Source organism: Grus americana, chromosome 2, assembly GCF_028858705.1.
Source record: "Grus americana isolate bGruAme1 chromosome 2, bGruAme1.mat, whole genome shotgun sequence".
In the NCBI taxonomy this organism is placed as follows: Eukaryota; Metazoa; Chordata; class Aves; order Gruiformes; family Gruidae; genus Grus; species Grus americana.
The window spans coordinates 154,411,538-154,435,701 of NC_072853.1; the positions used below are offsets into that span (position 1 = coordinate 154,411,538).

The 24,164-nt window shown below is 38.7% G+C and overlaps 1 protein-coding gene across 6 annotated transcripts in view; it reads left to right on the top strand.

Moving 5' to 3' along the window:
• Positions 1 to 24,164, top strand: part of CCNY (cyclin Y) — a 128,241-nt gene that overhangs the window by 93,917 nt on the left and 10,160 nt on the right. For all 6 annotated transcript variants that reach the window (XM_054815467.1, XM_054815470.1, XM_054815469.1 and 3 more), the window contains 5 exons: positions 321 to 421; positions 3,912 to 3,947; positions 7,778 to 7,835; positions 7,932 to 8,051; positions 20,408 to 20,574. In XM_054815467.1, the coding sequence (XP_054671442.1) occupies positions 321 to 421; positions 3,912 to 3,947; positions 7,778 to 7,835; positions 7,932 to 8,051; positions 20,408 to 20,574 (482 nt within the window). The remainder of the gene's footprint in view (positions 1 to 320; positions 422 to 3,911; positions 3,948 to 7,777; positions 7,836 to 7,931; positions 8,052 to 20,407; positions 20,575 to 24,164) is intronic.

A 24,164-nucleotide genomic window follows, 5' to 3' on the forward strand; every position in this document is an offset into this window, starting at 1 on the left:
AGATCTTGTTCATCTTTGCTTTCCAAATGTATGTATTTAATTTGAGTAATTTTCCACAAAGGTTTTTGCATGTTTTTTTCAGGAGATGGGATGGAGGGAAGATTGGGACTTGAAAGCATTAGGCAAGGCTCAGGCAGGGACTGTTCTGACTTTTGCACTGGTAATTATTTCTGAACTTTCTGAACTGCTTCAAAACATGATCACATTACCATGTGCGTCATTGTGAGAGAGAAATTTGTTTTTTCTAAATTCTTACATCTCCTCAGAAAATTGTTTTTGTATTACGTAATTGCTATTGTTCTTTTGCATGTTTTTCATAGCATCCTCCTGGGCAGTTGAGAAGGAAGTACAGTTCCTGCTCCACTATTTTCCTGGATGACAGCACAGTCAGTCAACCAAACCTCAAGTATACCATCAAATGGTGGGTTTCGTAATTTTTTTTTTTTTTTGCTAGAACCTACGTTATGTATATGCATATATGTACACATAGTTCTGAGTCATTACTAAACAAGCTTCACAGGTCTTAGTTTTTGAAGTAGTAATTTTTTTTTAATCCTCTCATGCTCCAGAGGCAGTGAATAGGATGAGCAAAGGGTTATTATTCTGATTTTAGGTCCGTGCAGAATCAAACTCCCAATACTCCCATTTTAGCAGCTGAAATCCTTGTGCTTTAGTGTTCAGCTAGGTACTTGCTTTGGATGAGTTCCCAAAACTTGCTTGGATGCTTGTTTATCCAGAATTTAGGAATTATCTGACATCTCCTGAAATTGAAGAACTCTTTTCTGTTCATGAGAAAATGCTCATTTGCTAAGCTTTCCTTCCAGTTTTCTGTTTGAAGTGGAAATTAATTGCCTCCAGATTCATTTCTTTATTGAGTACAGGAGCTCTGGCAGTTTATTGCACAGCAGTGGGGAGCTTTGTATGTGGTGCACACATGGGTTACCCTTGGGTGACATCTCAGACGTCCATTTCAGGTTTCACTGGTGCCTTTTTACATTTGGAGAGAAATGAAATTGATATTTATAGTGGATTGTTCTTTACATTTTGTACAGTAAGGGGAAAAATGAGGGAACAAATGCTCAGGCATTTTGTGCTGTTTGTTTATTATGGTTGCTGATGTACTCTTTTGAGTTGTTTGTAGGGTGGTTACCTTGATGAACTCAAAAGCAAAAGTTTATGAAGATAAAGTCTGTGCTACAAAGGTACTTACATGAGAGAGAAATATATTTAGACTAACACATCCAAGAGAGTTTGTACTGTTGGTGGTCACTAAAACATGTTCTTATTTTTCTGTTTGAGGAAGAAAAAGAGAGGAGTGGAGAAGGGATTTGCATTCAAACTGACACCTAATTCCTCATCAGCTATTTCTGCCTGAAACAGTCTTGTTTTTCCTCATTTCCTTAATTAGTAACTTAAAAATAATTCAGATGAACACTGGAAAAATGTGTTTAGTTTTTGAGGTGTTTTTTTTCCTCCTGGAATATCATATTCTTCTGCTCTAAAATCCTTTGCATGCAGATTTTTGAAAGTGCAGCCTTTTTGGGGGGGTTTCAGGTCCCTTTTGGCATTGGAACTGAGACTGTGGAGACAAGAGGTGGGTTCAGTCGGCTGCAGCAGCCGAGAAGGGTTCTCAGCGAGCCACGGTGGCCAGCAGCAGCCTTGTGAAAGAGGAGACAGAAAGATGAGCCGGGGGGGGACAAGGTGGTGACGTCTGGGAGAGACTTGGGGCACGTGGCGGGGTGCAGAGCTGTAGGGAGGAGAGGGCAGGCCCCAGGCCGAAGAGCCGGCGCTGGGTCCGGGCGGGGAGCTGTGCAGGGCTGGGGCCAGGCTGCAGGCGTGGGAAGGGGTGGAAGCTGCAGGGGTCAGAGGGTTTGAAAAGGGGTCGTGTGGGGTGAGAAACTGGACTCTGGCACGTGAGACCTTTGGGTGAAGAGTCTTTTCCTCTTCTCCTGTCCGGCTGCACATTTAACGGGTTTAAGGGTGGGGAGATTGCAGGAGTATTGCTTTTGTAGTATGACTTCGTTTCTTGCCCCCATCCTGGCAGTCTCTGCAGATAAAAGACTATTGCACGTAGGTAAATCTATGACAGATGTGTTTCGGCCAGCTCATTTATTTTTTCTGGGTCATGTTATGCACCGATGTGTTTAAAATATTAGCGCATCTACTGGAGATCTTCAACGTCGGTGGGGTGGCCAGGGTGGGGTGATGGAAAGCTTCATAAGCTTCTTTCCTCCACACTGAGTGCCAGCTGAACCAGCGTATGAAATGTAGAATGAAACTTGGATCCGAGTTAATCTATTACAGCCCTGAAGGACCTTCAGATTCTGATACAGATTTCTAAATAGTAAATATTTTCCTAAATTTAATTTGACATTTTGTTACAAAAGCAACCGTGTGGGCACCAAGCAGAGCTCTGCACCTAGATTCTTGCATCAGCTTTCATAAAATGAACTGGAGCTGCAAATGTGTTCCTAGGGGCGTAATTTAAAATTAAATTTTAGGACTAATTAATTTTGTGAATAGCTTTCAGTCATATTAAAAAAATTAATAAATGTGTTTTTTGTGCTCAGTGAGGACTGTGTCCTTTAAATGTCCACGGTACCCGGTATCTCTTAATTCCTTAAATATGTATCTATAGAAAAAAAATTTAAAAAGCATTTATGATCTAAAAACTTCTAATGCAGCCAGGTGGAAGCTGTAATGCTTATACCAAAGTTAATAAAATATATGCACTTTCAACTAAGACAAAAATATTTTTCACTACATGGCTGTTCAAAATAAAGACAACAAACAACAACCAAACCTGAAACAATTTAAAATTCTACTAACGGGGTAGGTCCAACATATCGTTTACCTAATACACAGTATGTCAATTTTTTTTGTAAAAAATCTGGAATAAAATTACGGAGCAACCAGTTGACTCTTTTGAAAGGCCCTTTACGGAAAAGAACAGGAGGGGAATTTTACGTCAGTATAGGACATAAGCATTTTACTGACAAAACAAATTGTCAACACCTAGAGTCAGCGAACTCCCTCCTTCCCCTTCAGCTTTGACTGGATTTTACACTGCTGGAACAAGTAAGGAGGGCTTAGTCGTTCAGTACAGCTCTATTACGCGTAAAGCACGTGTCCATCAATAAAGCTGGAGTCGTGAGTTGGGAACTGGAGAAATAACCATGAGAAGCCATGTCTGATTTTTCTTCATTCTCAAATGTGAACGAGATCAGCTAGTTGCATATGTAATTAAAATCTTAGCTTTCTGTGAATATAAGGATGCATCTTGTCTTTACGCAGAATATAAACAGAGGTACTTGGGTGTGTGGTTGAGAACATGGGAAATGCCTGATGCAGTAAGTTATTCAGGGAGTTGTCTTTCCAGAGTTAAAATAAGTAACTTGATGCCATAAAACTGTAGGAGCCTGGTACTTGAGTCTGGTATGTGAGTAACTACATAGAAAGGCAGCCAAAAGTTAATGGATTTAAATATAAAATCATAAGCCAACAGTAATTAAAACATTTCATGTTAGCCTGGCAGCATTACCAAACAATAAAAGAGAATATCCAATGGCTGTGATGCTTTATCTTCATCCTTGGAAGTCAGTAGGAGTTTTATTGTTGACTTCAGTGGAGTAGGGCATTAAATGGAAGGTATGTGCAACTTGGTATGTGGAATGTGAGTGGTTTTGTAAGGTACTTCACTACTAGTGAAAAGGAGGCACTTGAAGTGTGCTGAACAAATATTATAAAATTGTTTACAGCAGTTTTCATGGTGTGTAAAGTGAACAGAAGAAAATAGGATGTTGAGCATACTTTTTGTCACATGTTGTGCTAGGTTTTAAATTTGCATGTTAATATGACAAATAATACAATTTGACAGTGCTGAGATATTAACTCTGTATTTTTCTTTACAGTGTAGCTCTTGCAATATATTACCACATCAAAAACAGGTACGTGAATAATGAAATCTTGTACTGAAGATATCTTTAATCAAAATAAATGAACTGCCCAAACTCTAAAAATCTATGCTCTGTTTCTTTCAAAATGTTTTTGGGTAGTAGCTTTCTTATTTCCAATGCTAGAAATAAGAAACATATTCTTTTGTATTTTTATATATGTTATCTTGCTTAGAAAAATAAAAATTAGAGGATTACATACCATAAAATTCTGGAAGTACAGTTCAGCATTGAAAAACTTTGATGATTCAGTGTTTGGTATTATGTGCACTGGGCATTTCTACATTGTTGCATATGTTGCAATTACATATAGAGAAATCTGAATAGTGTATTTCAGATTTATTTTTTTAGCTGCACCTTTGTAAAATTAACAATGATCAGTTAATGTTAAGGGATTTTGAAATAAAACCCATTAATTGTACAGTAAGAGTGACATTGTGAATAGATGTAATTCAAGATGCCTCAGAAACAGAGCAGATCCTGGCTTATCTCTTCTGGTGTAGTATGTTTTAGATCTCTGCTCAGTCAAGTTGATTGAAATTGAATAGAAAATAGGTTCTCTAAAAAGTAACTTGGTACATAAATTAGCTTGCTTCATGTCGAATTGTGCTTTTGTATCTTAAATTCCCTGTCCTCATGACATGTCACAGTACCATAAAATAATATTTCCTGACATTTCTAAGGAAAGATTGTATAAATACTTTAAGTGACTTGGTGGCCATGGCTTTTTGATGTGTCTTTTCAGAGAACTTGGCTTAGATCTCGATCTACCAAGCCACTTACACCTTTTTTTTTCTTCTGGACTGTAAGAAGTCTAACTAGAACAAAAGGAATTACTCCTAAGTTTAAAGTTAAGCTGGTACGTCATTTGGGACCATGTTTCAGGTCACTGGAACCCATCACACTTCTTGAAACAAGGCTGACATCTGAAGAGAAACCTTTAGAAGTGCACAGGGGCAGAAAGGCTTATGGCTTGATCCCTGCTGAAACCTCTCAGAAGACTTTCCAAGATGTCAGTGGACCTTGGACTGAAACATATGTGAAGCAAAAGTTGGAGGGAAATCTTTTCGCAAACTTCTAATCTCATTTCCCAGGAAATGAGACGTTAGTGATCATGCTTGGATTACTTGTTTATCCATCTGTGATTCCCTTTTTCCCCTTTCCTCCATCATCCCAAGTTTAGTTTGGCTAACTAGTCAATTTTTGCTACGCTTGACTAAATAATAGAGATCTCAAAGATAATCAAACTCTAAAGTTTTGTGGAAATAAGTTATTCCTAAGCCCTCTGTTAAGTATCATGCCAGCCGAGTAAAAGGCTGAGTAGAATGGGGACTACAAAGGGTGAGAAACTTCAGTTAAGAGCTCACAGTCAAGCAGGAGGAATCTAGAGCCAAAGTACACCAGACTCGCTTCGTGCCGATTGCCACGGAGCTGATTTCTGTCTGCAGTAAAATACGCCCATTCGTGGCCTTACAGAACTTGATGCAAATTTGATCTACAACTAGTAGCCAGAGAGGCTTTATAAAGCAGAGTCCCATGTCAGTGTCTTGAAAACAAATACATTCTGACTGTTATCTTCTTGGGAAGCCTGCTATCTGTCCTTTTGCTTTTGGGATGGAGAAGTGATTTATTCAGGAAGAACCGGTTGGTGCTTCTCCCTCCTGGAGCTGCCCGGGCTGGGGAGCTGTGTTGTGAACGTGCCCTCTCCTCAGCTCGGGACAGATGGTCTCGGCAGTGATGCTGTAGCAAGGCTCTGCGCACGTCAGTCAATGACTCTGAAATGAAGGATGTGAAATGACTGTTCTGTCGTCGTTTGTCTCTGATTTAGGAATGGAGGGACAATGTGATAACAGCATTCAGTTGTACTTGCTGCTGAAACAGCAATAGCAAAGCATGTGTTCTGTTTCCTGCCATTATAGGCGAAAAGGAAGTTGTTGACGTATGTGGTAGATTTTGGTTTGTTATGGGGAGTGAGAAACCACTGTAACTCTTATACAGACTCAAGGCTGATTTTGTCAGAACATGGGTCAAGCACCTGCTGTGGCAGAGAAGAATTCTTTTCAGACAGTATTTATTTGTTCCTTTTGTCCTGCACAGTAGGTTTAAAACTAAATCACTTCCTAATATTCCAAACTCTCACCAATCCCAGTTTTTTTAGAAGCTACGCATGAAATAGAATATTCCTTCATATGTTTCCCACATTTCATTTGATTGTAACATTCTAGTTATCATTCCTTTTTTTCCCAGTGTCTTCTGTCACCGTTATATTGATTGGCTTTCTGCAGCTTTTGTTGGTCTTAGCTATTCAGCAAGTGGTAAAAGACTACACCTGTCTTGTTTTTGGAGGAATGCCTAAGTATTGGTGAATTTGCTAAATCAATAAATAAAATAAAATAAACCCCAACAAACTAAACATGAAAAATGCTTAGATCAATTAGTAGATGGTTCATTTTTGAAATACAACAATGTGAATTTATTCTAATAAAGATGAAAACTAATTTTTTTTTTTATGTAATAGATTTTTGAGGGCAATCAAATGTGCCTTTGTAGCCTGCAGCAGCTACAGCATGAAGAAGTAAAATAGGAAATTCTTTCTTTCTCTCTCCTCATTGTGAAGGGCCACAGTTTACTGTAGCACGTCAACGATTCCAGTGACACTACTTCTGCATTAAGATACTAGCCTTTGTATGTAGGGGTAAAAGAGTCTGGCCTATGTCCTTCCGCATTAAGAATTTTCTAGTAATTATCTCAATCTGGGGGGGGGTTTAGGTTTTTTTGTTTTAATTTAGGTACTCCTTTAAAAAAAAAAAAGTGTTTATTTCCAGTGTTAGGCTTTATAGCAGAAAACATGTCACCTTCAGATGTTGAGGTTTAAATGTTAGCTGCTAATGAGTACATTTTGTAGACATGAATCCAGTGTAAAACTCGTGTTTGCATGCTCTGAGAGACACGTGCTGTTGAGTAAAGATAGAAAACATATTCAGTGGTTTCTGTCTTAAGAACTCTGTGACCAGAGTACCAGGGATGCTATAAATAAAGATGGGATTGTAATAAATAGGTCACATGGATGCATCTGTCCAGAAAGTGTCCAGTTCTAACTGGTACTGTTATACTACTCACTTTTGTGATTTTTAGTGTTCCTGCCAAGGTTACACACAGCAAAAATCTTACATTGCATGCTGGATGTTAGGCTTGTGAAGTTGCATCGACTTGCATGCTGATCTTGAGCAACAGGGATCTGAGAACAATAGCCAATAAAACCAATGAATAGGATTATTATTTTGTCTGAAATTTTTTTGTACGTACTCCTTTTTGCTTTCAGAAATCATTAGTAGGATAGGGTTTCCCAAATAAATAAAAAGTGAAATACGTATGTATTAACTAAAGAATAACTCTAAAAATAGTGTTGCATATTTGTAAATGTTCACGATGTTAACAATAAAGGAGGAGAAGGAATTAAGAGATTGCAAGGATTAATGTGATGAAGCTAAGAAAAGGAGAGTAAGCTGGGCTGATTTTATTATAAGTTTATAGTGGTACCTCGTAGGCTGTGAAAAAGCCTCACAGTATAAAGCACAAAAGCTGTGTGTCTTGGGCATTGAAAGCTGAAAATGTTGGCATACTTTGTAATTTGGATTTCATATTACACATGAACCTTATGGCAGAATAGGTCCAACTTCTATTTGAAAATCACAATTCTGCAATGTTTCTAAGCTCCCCGCAGCATGAGGAGTATTGGAGTTTTAATGATACAGTTGTGTCTGTGAGAGCTGCGTGCTGTCATGTTCAGATAATGACGCAACTTTGGTTTTAATACTTTTTAGGGACACAGATGGAAGAATGCTCTTAGATATTTTTGATGAAAACCTTCATCCCCTTTCGGTAAGTTTGTCTGCCTCTTTTTCCCTTTCACGTGAACTGTCTTTCTGTCTGCTTCGTTTTGTTTCAGTCACCTATTTGGAAGTATTTCTTCCTTAGAAATCCGAAGTGCCACCAGATTATGACAAACATGACCCGGAGCAGAAACAGATTTACCGCTTTGTTCGGACGCTGTTCAGTGCTGCTCAACTGACTGCTGAATGTGCCATTGTCACCCTGGTGAGTGTCCGAGAGATGACATCAACCATCTGACAGACCCAGTTTTGTTCCCAGCGCTTGAGTTTGTATGATTTAATAGATCTAGGTGCTGCCAGGGATTTTTTTTTTTCCTCACCATGGTGACCAAGGGAATTTCTCGATGGGAAGAGATACTACAGTTCGTTTTCTTGGGGAGAGTAAGTGATGGAAGAAGAGATTGGGTAACATGTGACACAAAGGCTGGGGTTACGTCTTGCCCTCACAGAGTGATAATGTTACAGGCCGCCAAGGTGACTAATAGAAAATGCAGGTGGCATAAGCGATCTGAACAAGAGGGAATGTTAAAAGCAGAAAGGCTTCCACTTTTGGGGGGTTTGCTGAGTGTCATCGTAGTTCCCAGCAGAGACTCAGGAACAGCTGTAGGTAATTCAATAGCACTGGTAAGAATTGACGGGCGCACAAAGGATTCGGTGAGTGACTGGAACGTGTTGGTGATGGCTCTTTTTCACTTGCACTGTACTTGCCTTTCAGGACCACATCATAGGATTGAACAATTATACTCAAGGCTGAAGTTTAGCTACTTAAAAATAGCACGACACAAAAGAAGGTTCAAATTTTCAGCTGGTGTGGATCAGCATAACAACGTGGATTAAAGGAGCTAAAGTGATCTCCACCAGCTGAGAATTTCTTAGTTTTCCTGAAATTTTTATCCTGCCAACTCTGACAAGCCTCTTCAGTTTCCAGACACGATTTTGGCCATGTTCTTGACTCAGAGATTTTTAAAAGAACAAAATGGTTTTTTACCACTACAACATGTGGTTTCATGACAGCTTTGTTATCCACTTTAGATGGAAGAAGGGGAAATTGGAGAAGGTGGATTTTGAAGGCCAGACCTACTCATTTCCTCTGTTAATCTCTCTTCCTTGGCTTCTAAGATTAGTTGGCAGGCTTTTCTTCTTCAGACAGTCAGAATGAATTGTACTAGCCAGTACAGAGCAGGAATATGAGAGAAATAGGGCAAGAAACACCCTGCAGTGCTCCACCCTTACAGTTTGAACTATTACTCTACCTAGTTACTTGATGCAGCCATTGCTTGTTTCCTGAAATGACATTTTGTCTGTCTCTTCTACATAATCGCACTAAGCACTTGTCCTTCTCCCTTTTCTTCCTAAGTGTTTTCTTCTGGAGGCAAGATATGTTGTGTGACTCAGTATGTTCTTGTGTAATTTAATTAATCTACTGTCAAATACGGTGGAACCTTGTTGTAGTTATCTGTTGTTCGATCTTAGGTTATTTGATCAATGAGGGCACTGTTTAGTAGAAAGGAAGAGGGCTTTTAATAACAACATCTTCCTGTTATTGCAATGCATGGAAAGTTCTTCCCCACACATCTTGTTAACCCAGGCATATATTTCAATATCTTTCCTTTGTAACTACTTTCTTGCCTCTTCTGGTTCTCATGTGATTTCCCTGCAAGTAACTCTTTTGGTGTGATCTGCAATGAAGTATAAATGTTTTTAACTCATTTGTTATCTTGCAGAGGCAGTTTCCATAGTTGTTAGTGCTTGAAAACTTAGATGGCTTGGGTTTTTTCCCCACACAATGATTACAGAGAAAACTGTTTTACAGCCTAGTTCTCAAAGCAGGCATGCAGAAATTTGTGGATAGATTTGGTGCAGATGATCACCGTTACTGTTCTGCTCTTCTTGCCCCTGTTTTCAGGATAATAGCACCTGCCTGGCCCCTCTTTCCAGAAAGCTGCAGAGTTTTTGGATAACCAGTGTTTTACAAGTATGAAATTCTACTGCTGCTGTTTTGTTTCCTCTGCACTTCTAGATCCCATTTCTTTATTTGTTAGTGTCGTGAGGAGGGGCCCCAGAGACAAATCATGTTGTTTCTGAAATGTTCAAATGTGGAAATTAATCTCTTAAAAAGCAATCAACCCTTCCCCCCCCTCCCCACACTCCTGAAATCTTAATAGTGTTGACGTTGCTATTTATGAACCCTCCAAGTGCTTTCAGTTTTGATGCCCTGTCTGGAGAAGAAGAGAGCAGCATTCCCTGCTGGAGCTTATGTTTTGCCACAGCCTGGCTGTCCGTCGGAGGTCGGAGAGCAATCTGATAGTCCTGTCTGCCACTCGTTCCTCCTGGGAGGGATGCCAGAGGGCAGGAAGTAGATCTGTGGAGATCGCAGTACGTTTTGAACAAGATGCTACAACTATTATCTTTCTTTCACTCACTCTAATTATTTTTAAAGAGTCCTGACCACCCCTTTTTACTGCCCAAATTATTAACGTGGTCTAAGGTGTGTAGTTGAATGCGCTTGCTGTTTGTCTTTTTACATGCCATTAGCCAGGTGGAAGCAGCAGTTACAGCTGGTTATGTAGTGGTCTGTATGCTCAGCACAGACCTGAGTAAACGTGAAACTCCAGACTGTTAGATAAGCTAGTCTCCAGCAAAAAGCTGGCATTGTGTTGCTTCTAGCACTTAATTAAAATATTTCAATTAAAGCCTCCACTATTACAGCAAAACCAATTTATAATTAAACAAAAAATTTAATTTTCAGACAGCCTCCAGAGCTGCCAAGAGATTTCCCATACTGATAGGTGAAAAATTAAAATCTCAGGTTGAAACAATTAAATACTAGTTCACATTATTTATTTATAAAATAATACCATAAGAATAAAATTAGTTTTAAGAATTGTGTTGCTGATTTGAAGTCTTGCAAATAATGGGGTTTTTTTGTCCCAGTGAACAGCTGAACTAACTCTGTGACCTGACTTTGTGAGAAAAATAATGCACATGTGCTTCTCCCTCGAGCCAGAGTATTCCCACCCTTGCTAAAACTGAGAAATGCCTGTCTCTTCACCGTCTCCTCAAGTGCAGAGGTGACAAGTTGTACTTATGTTAATCTATTAATTGGATAGCAAATAAAAATGTGAGCAGGAGCGTTGTCCATACCAACAGGAAAACAATACAGTGTTTGCATGTCATGAGAATTAAATATTTACGCTTTGTTCTTTTGTCCTGTAAAAACTAAACAACCCTGTTAAGTAGACCTGAAGAGGAGAGGTCCAAGTTTTCTGCTTTGCCTTGGCATGACTTTCTGAGTTTTGTGCAAATAGGCCAAATCTAAGGCTTCTAATAGACTTCAGTGTCCATGGTAGTTTCAGAGAGGATACATTTTGCATTTGCGAATATGCAAATATGCTAGGTCTATATGCTATAGACTGATCAGATACGGTGATAAGTAAATACATACAGTACATGAGCTGAATTATTTCTGTGAAGTTCAGAAGAGCATGCTTTTGCAATATGTTACAAAGTTCATACAGTGACTGAGAGGATTTGATATTGGGAAGTTGGAAATTTGAAGTACATAAGAATAAATTCTCCTTATGAAAAACAGGGATTTAATTAATCCAGCCAGGTGTTCCTGAGTTCCTACTGTACTCTTCAGTCACATTTTCAGCAACTAGGTAGAGAGAGAATAGTGAACTGTGTTGTGAAAAATTATAGTATTTGAGGAGAATGTTGTTTTCTGTGTGTTTGGAGGAAGGGAGAAACCTTTTAATTGCTTTCCTTTCACTGGGATAGTTTTACTTTAAAATGCTGATAAAATACTTTTTTTAATATTTAAATTGAAGTATCAAAAATTTGATGTTTGTTTAAAAGAAAACAAAAACACAAAAGAAAGTGATCAGAGTCCACAGAGACACTTGATCTGCTGCAGAGATCCTTTTCAGCTGGCCCAGCGTAACTACCGATCCTTACGCACCTTGTGGAAGATGCAGGTTCCTCTGAAGACCTCAGAGTACAATGCAAAGCATTGTTTATTGCCTCATTTGAAATCTGTCACTCTTCATCCAGTGACCATAGGAGCTCGTGAGTGCGGTTGGGTGAGCAAGGCAAAGCATTGAAGCTGGGCTCCACCTCCTGTAAGAACTCCATGAGAAGAGTCAGGTGTATCTAGTATTATTGGCCACTCTTGTCCTGGGCTTCAAGCATTCCCTGGGAGGTGGACGAAACCTCCCACTTTGCCACATCTGAAGGAGGTCTCCCAGGCATAGACAGAAGGTCTCTCCACCCGTGCTGTGGATCCCAAGCCCAGGCGTGGGTCAGGGTACGCTCTGTGTGGAGAAGGGCAGGAGGAGCAGGGGCTTTGTGCCTGTGCTTCAGGCACTGGTGGGAGCCAAAGACTCAGATTCTGGTCCCTGGTTTTAGGGCTGTTATCTTTTGACTACAGTCCAATATTCAACGCGTGCATCGTTATCAGTTAATACCTATATGTCTCTCAGTCAAGTATTGCTTTAGGCCTACTGGGATATGCATTTTATAAAAAGAGAGCATTGAAGCTCTGGGGGGTGGATTATTTTTTTTTTTTTTAAATTCCCAAGAGAAGAGGACATTCATTCAAAGAATGGATGTCTACTGATCCCAGTTTTAGACTGGAAAGTCAGTGTTGCCTAATAGTTTGAGTGTATTTTATATGTATTATAAGTCTTTGCCTTAAAATGAGTAAATTAGAGGGCAAACCTGGAGATGTGTAACTTCTCTCAGTTCCATTAGTTCTTCCTACAAAAATCTACAATGGTACTTTGCAATTGTTCACATTTTCAGACTTTTGTGATTATGTTTGTTACTGTTTTTCAGCATTTGGTCTCAAAAATAAAAATTGGATGAATTTGCAAGGACCATGATGATGTGATGTCCTTTTCCACCAAATGGATGGCACCAGACCTTTGTGGAACATTTTAAATGCCCAGCTGGGCAATTGCAAAGCACAGTTATTTCTGGAGAGCTGTGGTAGGGAACTGGCGGATTGCTTAGAACAGAACATATGGTAATTTAGCGATTGGATTAGAGCTGTAATTTGACTATGTGGGACCCACTACCAATTATTTTTTTCCCATACAAATATCTTTTTAGTTTCAAGGCATTGTGACACACTGAAGTTTTCTCATTAAAGAGAGAGGACTCGATATTTTCTGTGATGCGTTGCTATGAAAACTGTCTTCATTAGTTATTCTGTGCTCCTGCGATGTGGGTTACCTAGTGAGTTCATATGGAGCTTAAATGGGAGAGAGGGAGGGAATGAGGTTTTTGCAGATACATGTTCATTTGTAGATTCTCAATTATGGTAATTAAAATACCAAAACCATCATCTCCTTTCTGTCAATGTAAATCAAGTGACAAATTATTAAAGCCACTAGAGTTTTATTAGTAAAATAGGGATAGAATTTGACATACAACAATATAAAAACTGCATGAGAAAAGATAATGCTTTGCTCTTGCTGCTGCCTCAAAATTCAGAATTGTTCTAGTAATGTCAGTGACATTCCTCGGCGATTGCCCGTTTCTTTAGTGTGCTGAGACTCCCACTCAGCCTCCTTGGAGGGAGCGCACAGCTTCTCACCTCTCCGGGTTGCACCACAGGAAACTCCAGCACTGCAGACAGATGGAATTTGCAGGATAATTTAGGTTGGAAAGGAACTCTGGAGGTCACACTGGTCTGGCCTCTGCTAAAAGCATGACCAGCTGGATCGGGCTAATCAGGGCCTGCCCAGTTGAGTTCTGAATTTCTCCAAGGATGGAAATTTCATAACCTCCATAGAAAACCTGCTCCATTGTTTTAGGGAAGCCTGAAAAAAGAATTACGGTATTTTGGGTGCTTAAACTGCAACTCCAGTGTGGTAAGAGGTATCAGTGGGATATTGGAAGTTAATGCTGAACAGCTTCAGAATAACGTAACAAAGAGAAACAAAACTTCTATAAGAACCTCATAGTAAGATTTTAATAAAATTTGAGTGTTCCTTTGGATTATGAAATATTAAAGTGAAATTATTTGACACACTCATATTTGGTATATATCCTCCTGAAAGAAAAAAAAAAGAAAAAAAAGAGGAAAAAAACCTTCTCTGGTATTTTAAGTTTTCTTTCTACTTGAGAGTATTATATAATGTACAAAGTATGCTATAATGTCCTCTGAGATGGAAAAAAAAATGAGATGCTGTTTCGCACTAATTAAAACTGAGCTCTTCAGTGCTATCTTTAGTTTTCAGTTTCTTCAGACAGATTTATGTTCTGTTGATCGGGATGTTGCGTAACCAGCTCTCTGCTATCCAAGATCATGAGGAGCAGGACATCCCAGGTAACATTGGATGCTGTGGTTACTATCAGACACTTGGGAAGTCCAGGATGGATTCACCCAACTGCAAATAATCACCCCGGGGATTAGTTCTGTCTCAACAGTGGCTCTGCTGCAGCAGCACTGCTGGAGCTTGGATGCTGTTGCTGATCCTGTTAGTTTGTGCCATGTTACAGTTCAGTGTCTGGATTAAAAAAAGCCCCCCAGGACTAATGGTGGTAATAGATGGCTAAATGCTTCTCCACCATGCCAGTGCAAGTCCAAGTCCTGGGAGTTAAGATCAGAGGCGTCCAAAGTAGGTCAGCATGGAGTCATTTCGGGTCTGGCAGATTTATGAGCTCAAGATATGTGCTGAAACAAATCGGTTCTGTACCTCTGCTGGACCTGAAATGGTTTTGGAAGCCATTTAGCTACATTCCTGTGGTGCTGCATCTAAGCTAATGAACCTCTCCAGAGTTCATTGAACTCGAAGCCAATTTGGGATTATCTATACCCACGGAGTGGTAATTTAATTAATAGAATTAAATTCTTTTTAATTCAGAGAAATGAATTCTTAACAAAGGCAAATAACCCGATTGGCTTCACTTGTGATTAAATAATAATTTGCTGATATTCCAAGTGTAAAGGTCAGTCATCACAACATCTCGGTGCGAGTCTGTGGGAAGAGATGGAAAATATTAATCCAATATTACTTTTCTGAAATCTTAACTCTGTGCAGTGTATCTTCTGACGTGTGCTCAAGTTATTAGAAAGTCTTGAATGAGGTGCAAGTGTTGTCCATCAAAGTTTATTAGACTGACAGCCGTGAAAAAACGTGTGGTTCATTCCCGAACACAGTAGACTAAAAATGGCGCAATCAGACTCTGAGGTAGTGAGTTACTAAGTAAAAATGTATTGATGGACCAATGTCCATTGGTGTTTTCCAGATCAGAATTGCATTTTCATTTCAGCTGGGAATTGAATTATGTTACGAAGGAGTTTTGAAGCTTGTAGTGTTGTTGGTATTAACGCTGAGTTATACTTGTTTTTTGCAAGCTGGGAAAAATTTAGAATAATGTGTCGTTTAACTGAAGCCACTCAGAGTTTCTGCTAATATCATATCAGTAACTTTAAACTTTTATTTAAATAGTCTTGTTATCATTCTGTAAAAAATCCATAAACATACAGTCATATAACTAAGTGGGTAATGATAGGTGTGATGAAGATGGCTCTTGGAAACTATTAAAGTGTTTGAGGAGAACTAGGTGTCGAATTAAGGCAGAATAAATCTGGTGTCTGTTTGGATTTCAACTTCTGAATGTTTAGTAGAGAAGGGCTCAAAACTTTTGCTACAAAAGTTTACTTTCAGAAGAGGCACTGTAAAGGATGAATTAAATTGAAGAAAAGTAACTTTGGTATCACAGCTTCAATTTGTTTTAAGCTTTAGTTCCATTCTTAAGTGTGGATACAGCTCTTAAAAGTGGATGGAGGCAAATCATGGCATTTATTTTAATTTATGTCTTCTGGATACTAAAAGCTCATTTTATCTTATACGTTCGGGTTCTATGAAAGAACACCTGCTGAAACAATCCAGAGGAGATGAGATTTGCAGACTTTTGTTGTTTGATTTTTTTTTTTTTAAAAAAAGGATTTCTCACATTGTTTCTGCTGCATTTTTTGGTCTTTTGACATACAAGTAAATTTCTTCCAGCATTCTGGAATGCAAGTTACAATATTCTTTTCTACAGTGAGCTTTTAAAATTTAGCTTTATTATATGACTTTACAGCAGCTAGTCCTAAAGAAAATGTAGAAAGTGCTTTGCTTTTGAAAATTAAGCCAGTGAAATTCATTGCAACACACGAATATACTGAACCGCCTAATACACACAGAATCCCAAGTCTGTTCTACACAAACCCCATATTTAAGAAAACGATCTCTGTTTTTAAGACACTGTTCAATGCATAGACATAATTGCATACAAATGGCATTTCCATATGCCACATTTACCATTACAGGGTCAACATTTTCAGTGATTTTTTTTAATTTATTTTTTTTATTTTAATGAGGTGGAGCATGCCTGCCTGCGTGTGGGAAGACTCGCTTGCTTTTGCCAGCAAAAGCAGGTGGTATTCTCCCACCAGCCATGAGTTTGTTTGGGATGAGTAGCGTAGTGAACTAACCACCCACCAGCCTTCCTCTTCAAACGGGCCGAGAGCCACCTGGCCCTTCTCCAAAAGTCTGCACTGATTCAGCACATCTCTGCAGCAGCCAGGAACATCCCCCTGAATTCAGTAGTGCAGGCTGCTGAGCGCATGGCAGACTCTACCTCTCCTTTTTACTCCGATGTCCCATCAAAGTCAAAATTTTGGTGCTTGGGCTGTTACCATGGCCTGAGCGTAGTACGGTGAAATGCTCTGAGGTGGTGGAGGGCTCCGTTTGTCAGCAATAATGAACTTTCTCACATTTCCATAGGAGACAGAGCTCGCTTGGCTGTGTGTATACTGCTGTTATGAGGATGCTCTGCATCAGTAGGGTGAGAGCTCCGGTGTGTACCAGCCTGCCTTTCCTCTGCCTAAATTTCACTGTCTGCAGAGTCACCTGGCTCTCTCCAAATTAGAGCTAGCAAGAGCTAGAACGAAGACTGTATGTGTGACTGAGTGGGTTTGATTGAAAGTTGCAGAACTACACTAGTGTGACAGCACAGGCGTATCTTTGGGAGACAAGTCCTAAATTACCGTGAATTCCCACATTAGCTGAGGACCTCGATAAACTTTTACAAATGTTTGCTGCAAGAACAAGTCTTGTTCTTTTTCTGTCTTCTCTTACTTGAACCCAGACACTTAAAACCCAAGACTGAGTCAGGGATGCCACAGCAGGCGAACAAAACAAAATGCTCTCTTTTAAGGCATTTTCAAGAAAGGAGCCACAAGCCACGCTAAGCGCCTTGCTCCTGGCGAGGCATTTATCATCCTCAGTCTTACCGGAAGATGATACACAGCCTCACTCCAGCAAACCGTATGTCTGGAGTTAAGCCCAAGTTATCACCAAGGACTCAAGAGCGATTATTCGTATCCTTCAACATGCTGTTGGAAGATGCTCAAATATGGTAATGAAGGTGGTATAACAATAGTGTCTTATCAAGCTTTTAAAGCTGATTTCTGAAATGTGTGCTGGTGGTAAGGTAGCAGTAAGTTTATGCTCCCTATTTACTTAGGTGTAAGTTCATCTGTTATGAATTATTCTCCTTTATGTCTTTCCTTTCAATATCCTTCTTATCTGTTCTTACCAGTTTACTTTTTCTTCTCTGAATGCCTCTGAGACCACAACAGAATCCTTACTTTTACAGTATTATCAGATAATGTTATGGTTTTCTTTAGTGTTAGGATGGGAGGCAGGGGCAAATCATAGCTAAAGAAGAAGTGGTGTATTCAGGAGTCTGGCATCTGGCCTCTTCAAAAATTCAGCTTTAGTTTTAGGATATCTTGCTACCTGTACATTTGTTATTTAAAAAAAAACAATCAAACACAAAACCGAAAAATCAACAGTTTCGTCTGTGAGGTCTCATGCTGTAAATATTCCCACTTTATAGCTAGGTATAACTTTGTTTTCATAGAGATTTTTGAATGTTTATTATACCTGTCTCTTTGTAACTAATGATGTAGTAGATTGAGTTCAACAAAGTGTCTAAAACAAGATTAAGGTTAATTCTTCATTAACACAAGAAAAATAGAGAACCCTTTGGAGAGTGAGAATGTCAAAGGTCTTTTACTGACACTTTTTTTTTCTTTATATTATTTGACCAGTCTGTAATATCCAACACACTGTAACTATTCAGACTTTTTGAGTATTCTATAATTTCAAAAATTCATTGAAACTATTTTGGTATTGGTAGTATCAATGAGATGATGCTTTTCTGCAGAAGACTTCTATGCATCTACCATTTTATATGTATGATCCTTTTATAAGTTAGTTGTTGTTACTTGTTTAAAGTTAGTCCAGTATTTATTTGAAGGTACAGATATCTCCAAAACTTGGGATAAATATTTTCTAAATGTTCTGTTGGTTTTAGTAATTATCTTTAAATCAGTCATAATCCCTCTTAAAAATGTTTTAAATTAGTAAGTAAAAAACTTGAACATTATTTTATTTATATATATATATCTTAAAGGAAGATTTTTCAGTTTTCTTAGTGGCCATATATTTCTTCTGTTAGAGCAGAAGCAAATTTCCTTCAGTATCTGTAGAAGAATATTTTTAGGTATTGAAAATCTAAAACAAATTGCTGGTCCTTCAGAATCCCAAGCAGTGTTCTGATTTTATAAAATATGCAGCCTTTCAGGTAGGTAGAATATTTTGCATGTCTATTGTACTTTCATCAGAGTATCTCATAAAATCTCCTGCTAGTTTCTGTCAGTCAGTGTAGACTCTTGTAAGAGTACTAGCAACCTAAATAACCACCTAATTGCTTTTTATCACAATGCGGTGAAGAGGGTATTATAAGATCTATTACCAGATAGAAAGAACAGGTTATTCTTTAGTAAATGCAAACCTGTATTTTTAGAGAGTAGCACATCAGGACTAATTGTTGGTTTTAGTAAATGTGTCTGTGTTGTCATGTTGAAGCACTTCCAGTTTCAAGTTCTGCTCCTCCACGCACAGCCAGTCGTTCCACAGGTGAGAAACAAAACTGCAGAACAAGTGCAGTTCCTAGATGCTAGTGAAGGCACTAAAAACTTTGTTTCTGAATCAGACCAGAATTTACTAACTTAATAAACATCTGAATTTCCTTAAATCATTGCCAGAAGAGTGCAGTGAAACCCATCTGAAACAACCTCCCAGTGGACTGAGAAATCTGTTGCTTGGGAGAGGTGGTCTGTTGAGGAGAGAAAAAATTTATACTTTGTACACCTGAATTCATTGTAATCTGACTGTATTAGTGACCATTACAGACACTGTAACTCAAGTTTTATTTTCCTTCAGTAGGAGTAGGAAGCAAAGAACTTATACTTTGTGGTGGCTACTTTGGACAAAAGCTGTCTAATATTTTGTGGTTTGTATTTTTTCCCCCATGATTTTCTTGCTCAGTATGCCACTTATACTGCAGAGGGTGTGAGAAAGTTCATTTTGTGGGCTGAATATCTTGGTACATATAATCAGATATTTAACATTTTTTTCATAAAATACATTTTTTCTGTAAAACTTTAAATTCTACAACAGCTGTTGACTGTTTATGATCATCTTGTTGCCAAGCTCTAATTACTTGTACATATCATAATTGTGAAAATTAATGAACAAAACTATATGAAGGATGTAATTGGCCTTGATGTTGTTGTGGACTCATAAAAATAAATGAGCTTCAAAATATATTAATTATTATTTGATTATTAACTGAATACTATTTTCTACTAATGCTAGACCTTTCAAGAAGCACAAATCACCGAAGGAACTCTGTGTGCTTGTATGAGTGCAAGTCCTTATAGAAAATCACAAGTGAGCTCTTCTGGGTTCTAAAGTTTCGCCCCTATGCTCCCCCTTTCCCTCAAATCCTTACCAGCATGTATGTCCTACATCGAATTTTTGATATATTAGCTATTCTTTGGGTATTATTTGATTTATTCTTTTTCTGTATTAGCTATTCTTTCAGTATGTTTTTATATATATTAGCTATTCTTTGGGTATTATTTGATTAGGTGCTAATAAGCATTAACTTAGTCAAACTGCAGATTTATTAGGTGTTTTCTCAGCTAGTCTATAAACTTTAAATGTTGTGGATTGCAGAAGTATTCAGTTTTGTTCACCTCACATGTAACTATTCATAATTGTAATTTCCCTTTGCCTAACAGGGTATAGAGTAGGGAAGTACAGAGATCACCCATAACCAGTAGTTCTTAGAATGCATTTTGTTTATCAGTCTGTTATTATTTATTTACATTATTAATTATTTAAACTGTTATTTGAATTCATTCCAACATGTGACTCTATTAGCAACAGTTACAGATAGAAAAATAACAGTTTTGTTTCTAGTAATATGATCAGAAGGCAAAGGCCAACTAAAATATGAATTTATCATATCCAGTCTTGAGCTTGGCATAAATGTATGCATTTAAACCCACAGCTTTTATAAAATAATCTTTTCAAGAGCAGATTACTATTTTAAAATTGCTGGAATGGGTTTATGAAAATAGTTTTCTTTTCCATTTCTACATAAAAGCAAAATAGGTTAAGTCTTACTTTTAATATATTTCCACAGGTGTATCTTGAAAGACTTTTAACTTACGCAGAGATAGATATTTGTCCAGCAAACTGGAAGCGGATTGTACTGGGTGCGATTCTATTGGCATCCAAAGTTTGGGACGACCAGGCAGTGTGGAACGTGGATTACTGCCAGATCCTGAAAGATATCACGGTTGAAGACATGTGAGTGCAGTTTGTTTGTCAATGAATGCCAAGATCTGTGTGTATGAGGGGACGGGAAGTTCTCTCATAAAGTGTACAGAGTTTGTATATCTGCGTTGTACCTAAACGTGGGGGATGCTGATAGATGGCACAAGGTCTACTTGACAGTTGCTAACATAGAAGACGTGAATTATTTTTGTTTTCTGGTTGAAGTGTATTTTACCACTGGCTGTTCATGCACGGTGATGAAAACAGACCTGCAGTATATTTAAGTGTAAGACTTGACAAAAAACCCCACATCCAACTAGCCTGCACGTATTCACTTCAGCAGCATTTACTGTCGTGCTAGTTCTCCTTACAGTCAGGAGACCAACATGTAATGCCGGAAAAAAAATTGTTGTGATCCTAATCACCCTTAGATGATCACCCACTTATTTATTGCCATTATTCAAAATTAGTGCTTTGGGGGTTTTGGTTTGTTGTGTTTGGGTTTTTTTTTTTCCCCTGCATCCTGCTGAGTTCATTTCCAGTATGTTAAAAATCTAGTATTTTAACTTGCAAGGAGAAATTTCCATTTTTCCATTTTTTTTTAATCTGATGGCATTTGTAAGAAGTGCATGTTGTTACAGCGCAGAGAGTTGTTATATCTGGCTGGATATTCCTGAGCCATTTCAAGAGTATATTCCAACAGTAATAAAACGAACTGTAATAAGAATAAACACAATTAAGATCTTAATGTTTAGAAATACTGAAATGAATGGTCACTTCACTACACAGTCGAGTGCTTTTTTTGTTTGGTTGGTTAGCAGGTATTACATATATTGGCTGAAGTGCCTGGGGTTTGTATCATCTATACGCTCAGGGCTGAGTCATATACCACGCACACTTCCCGAGGTGCCCTAGCCTGAGCTGGCGTGCGTGCGAGAGCGGTGCTGGACGGGCTGCAGGTGGAATCGGTGCTGGGATGGTGCCAGGGGGGCTGGATGCCTTGACAGGCCACCGCGACTCGTGCATTCGGAGAGTGACCTTTTCAACCCACTGGTGCACCTCTTTTTTTATAAGAAGTAATAACACACACACACACAAAGATGTTTTAGCACGGTATCTGTGTGTTTCGAGCTCTTTTAAGCCGAGCTAAGGATCTGTAATGACAAGTATATAGACTTGTCTCTGCTTTTACTCACTTAAGTCAGGATCGCAGCCACTAAAGAGAGTTTGTTGTGAATAAGCACTCTGGAAGGAGGGAAGAGGGAAGGAGAGAAGTAGATGAGAAGAAATCTTTATACAGACAGAATGTTTTTTGAATCTCAATTTGCAATCTCAAAGCAGTGAAAGGCCAAGCTTTTTTGCTAAAGCAGCCCTAATATAGTTTCTTAATAGTTCACTGTTTGTCAGATTTATAGCTGGTCTAAAAATGATCTGTAAGGGAAAGGTTGAATGTTGGGAGTCAGCTGATTGCTTTAAATTAAGCCTGCTTATACAGTGCTAGATAAGACTTATAAATTGTGAGTGGCTGTCATTGCTCGAGTATTAGGGAAGTTCTCTCTAAATCTTGTATTAACAAGCTATTTGTAATAAGGTGGGGTTTCTCCCCCAAGTCAAAGAGAAAAACACAAAGCTTACATTGCTGTGGTATGCTGCAGGTACTTACATTAGTTTTGGGGAAAACTCTCATTTCAAAATAGAGATGGAAAATACCGCATAATGCCATTTTGGTATCTGTTTTAAAATATGTAAGCTACTTTAAGGATGGTTCATGATACTTCTTTTCCAACATAACCCAGATGGGATGAGATTTCCAAAATAAAAGGGAGAATAGAGGGGACAAGAAGCTAAAACCAGGCCCTTCACATTTCTGTGTGTAATTTTATTCCATGCAGAACAATTTGATAATGCTTCCTTGGCTGTTTCGAGTGTTTCCTGAATGATTTTGCTAAGCCTCTTTCCCCTTGATCCTTTTCTCATGCTTCTGGGTGTTCAGTGGCAGTAAGGGCCTCCCTCCATTCACTCCTCCTCCAAGGCAAATCTGGGAGCTTTTAAAGTATCTCTGAAGCTGGGACATGAGCTGAAGTAGAGTCCTGAACAGCTTGAACAGAGTGACAGGTTTGACCGTGCTGTGTCACACTATTAATCGGGAATGGATATAAATATGAGTTCTGCAATTGCTGATTCTCAGGACATTTTTTGAAGGCAGGTGATGAGGCATACTGTGGTGGTGCGAAAGGAAATGAAAAAAGAGGGGTTTGTTTTTGACAAACGTGTGGTGGTGCTACTGTTAGCAGTTGCACTCGAGCTGTGTGATGCCATTACTCACCTGGCAGACCTGTGCTCCTATGCTAACATCGGCCCTCTTCCTGCAGTGCACGTTCCCTGTGCCAAACCCTGATGAGTCCTTGTCCTCAAAGTTTTTAGCTCCTTAACCTTTTCTTAAAGATTTTAGGGTTCTCACAAGCTGCAAAACCAAAAGCCTTTGGGGAGCCTGTGCTCTCTATATGGTACTTGGTAATCTGGCTCACGGACTCATGTTTGGGGCTCCTTGTGAATCCTCCAGCAAAGATTTTGGTGCCTGTTGACCTGACGTTTATATTCCTGCTGCCAGTTTTTTCAAATTATTTTCTCCTCTTATCCCTAGTGTGGTGGATTTTTTTTTCTTATTTTTCAGGTAGTTGGGACAGCACAGTATCATGATTTTGAAGAATCTAGCTCTACACAAGATGGAGGGATTTCACTGTTTATATCAATGAGGCAGAAAAACTCTAGGTCAAAATCTTCAATTGCTGTGAATCATTCAGTATCTTGCAAAACATCGTGCAAACGTTTCAGTGTTTTATAAGTCAGCAGCAGTACATTGAACTGCGCCTAAAAGCTAAGAGAGGACTTGTGAGGACTGAAGTGCAGCATGTAGCTGTAGTCGTGTGTAGCATTGCCTTGAGCTTCTGTGTGAATTCGGGGAGCGACCACAGGAGAGCCTCTGCTAATGCGGACTCATGGTGGTCAGTTATATTACATTAGTTCAAATCCAAAATACATGTATGTTTTTGTTATTTCTCGGTTGTAGTTAGTTTGCTGATCGAACCTTCAAATCTGGGAACTAGGGGATAGTAAGAATCTGAGGCTATGTATTGTTCTTAAAGATTTGGGGATGCTCTTCAAAAGAGGTACAGCCAATGTCTTTCTCCATTAAAATACTTTTTATATTGGCCATTAAAATAGACCTTTAGGCTTAGCTTGCAGAAAGTAAAGTCTTGGCAGAATAAAAGGGCATTTAAAGACAATCTTCTGTATTTATTGATAGCCGTCTTAAAATATAATTTTTTTAATTTGGGTTTTTTAAAGGCTAGAATATTCAACAGTGTGAATTCATGCCAAAGAGTCCGTATCCAGCTTTTAGATAGTCTTTTAATGTTAATTAATACTTATCATTATGGAAACATAGAATTTTGGCAGAGAGAGAGTGAAGGTAAGGAAAGACAATGATTATGATGTAAGAGTGATGTAAGAGTAGAGTGAGAAGAAAAATCATTCAGTGTTGAAAAACTACTGTACCAGTACTTTTTATCCTCAGATCCTTCCTCTTCTGTTGCCAACTGCCTGCACGTTCCTTGCACACA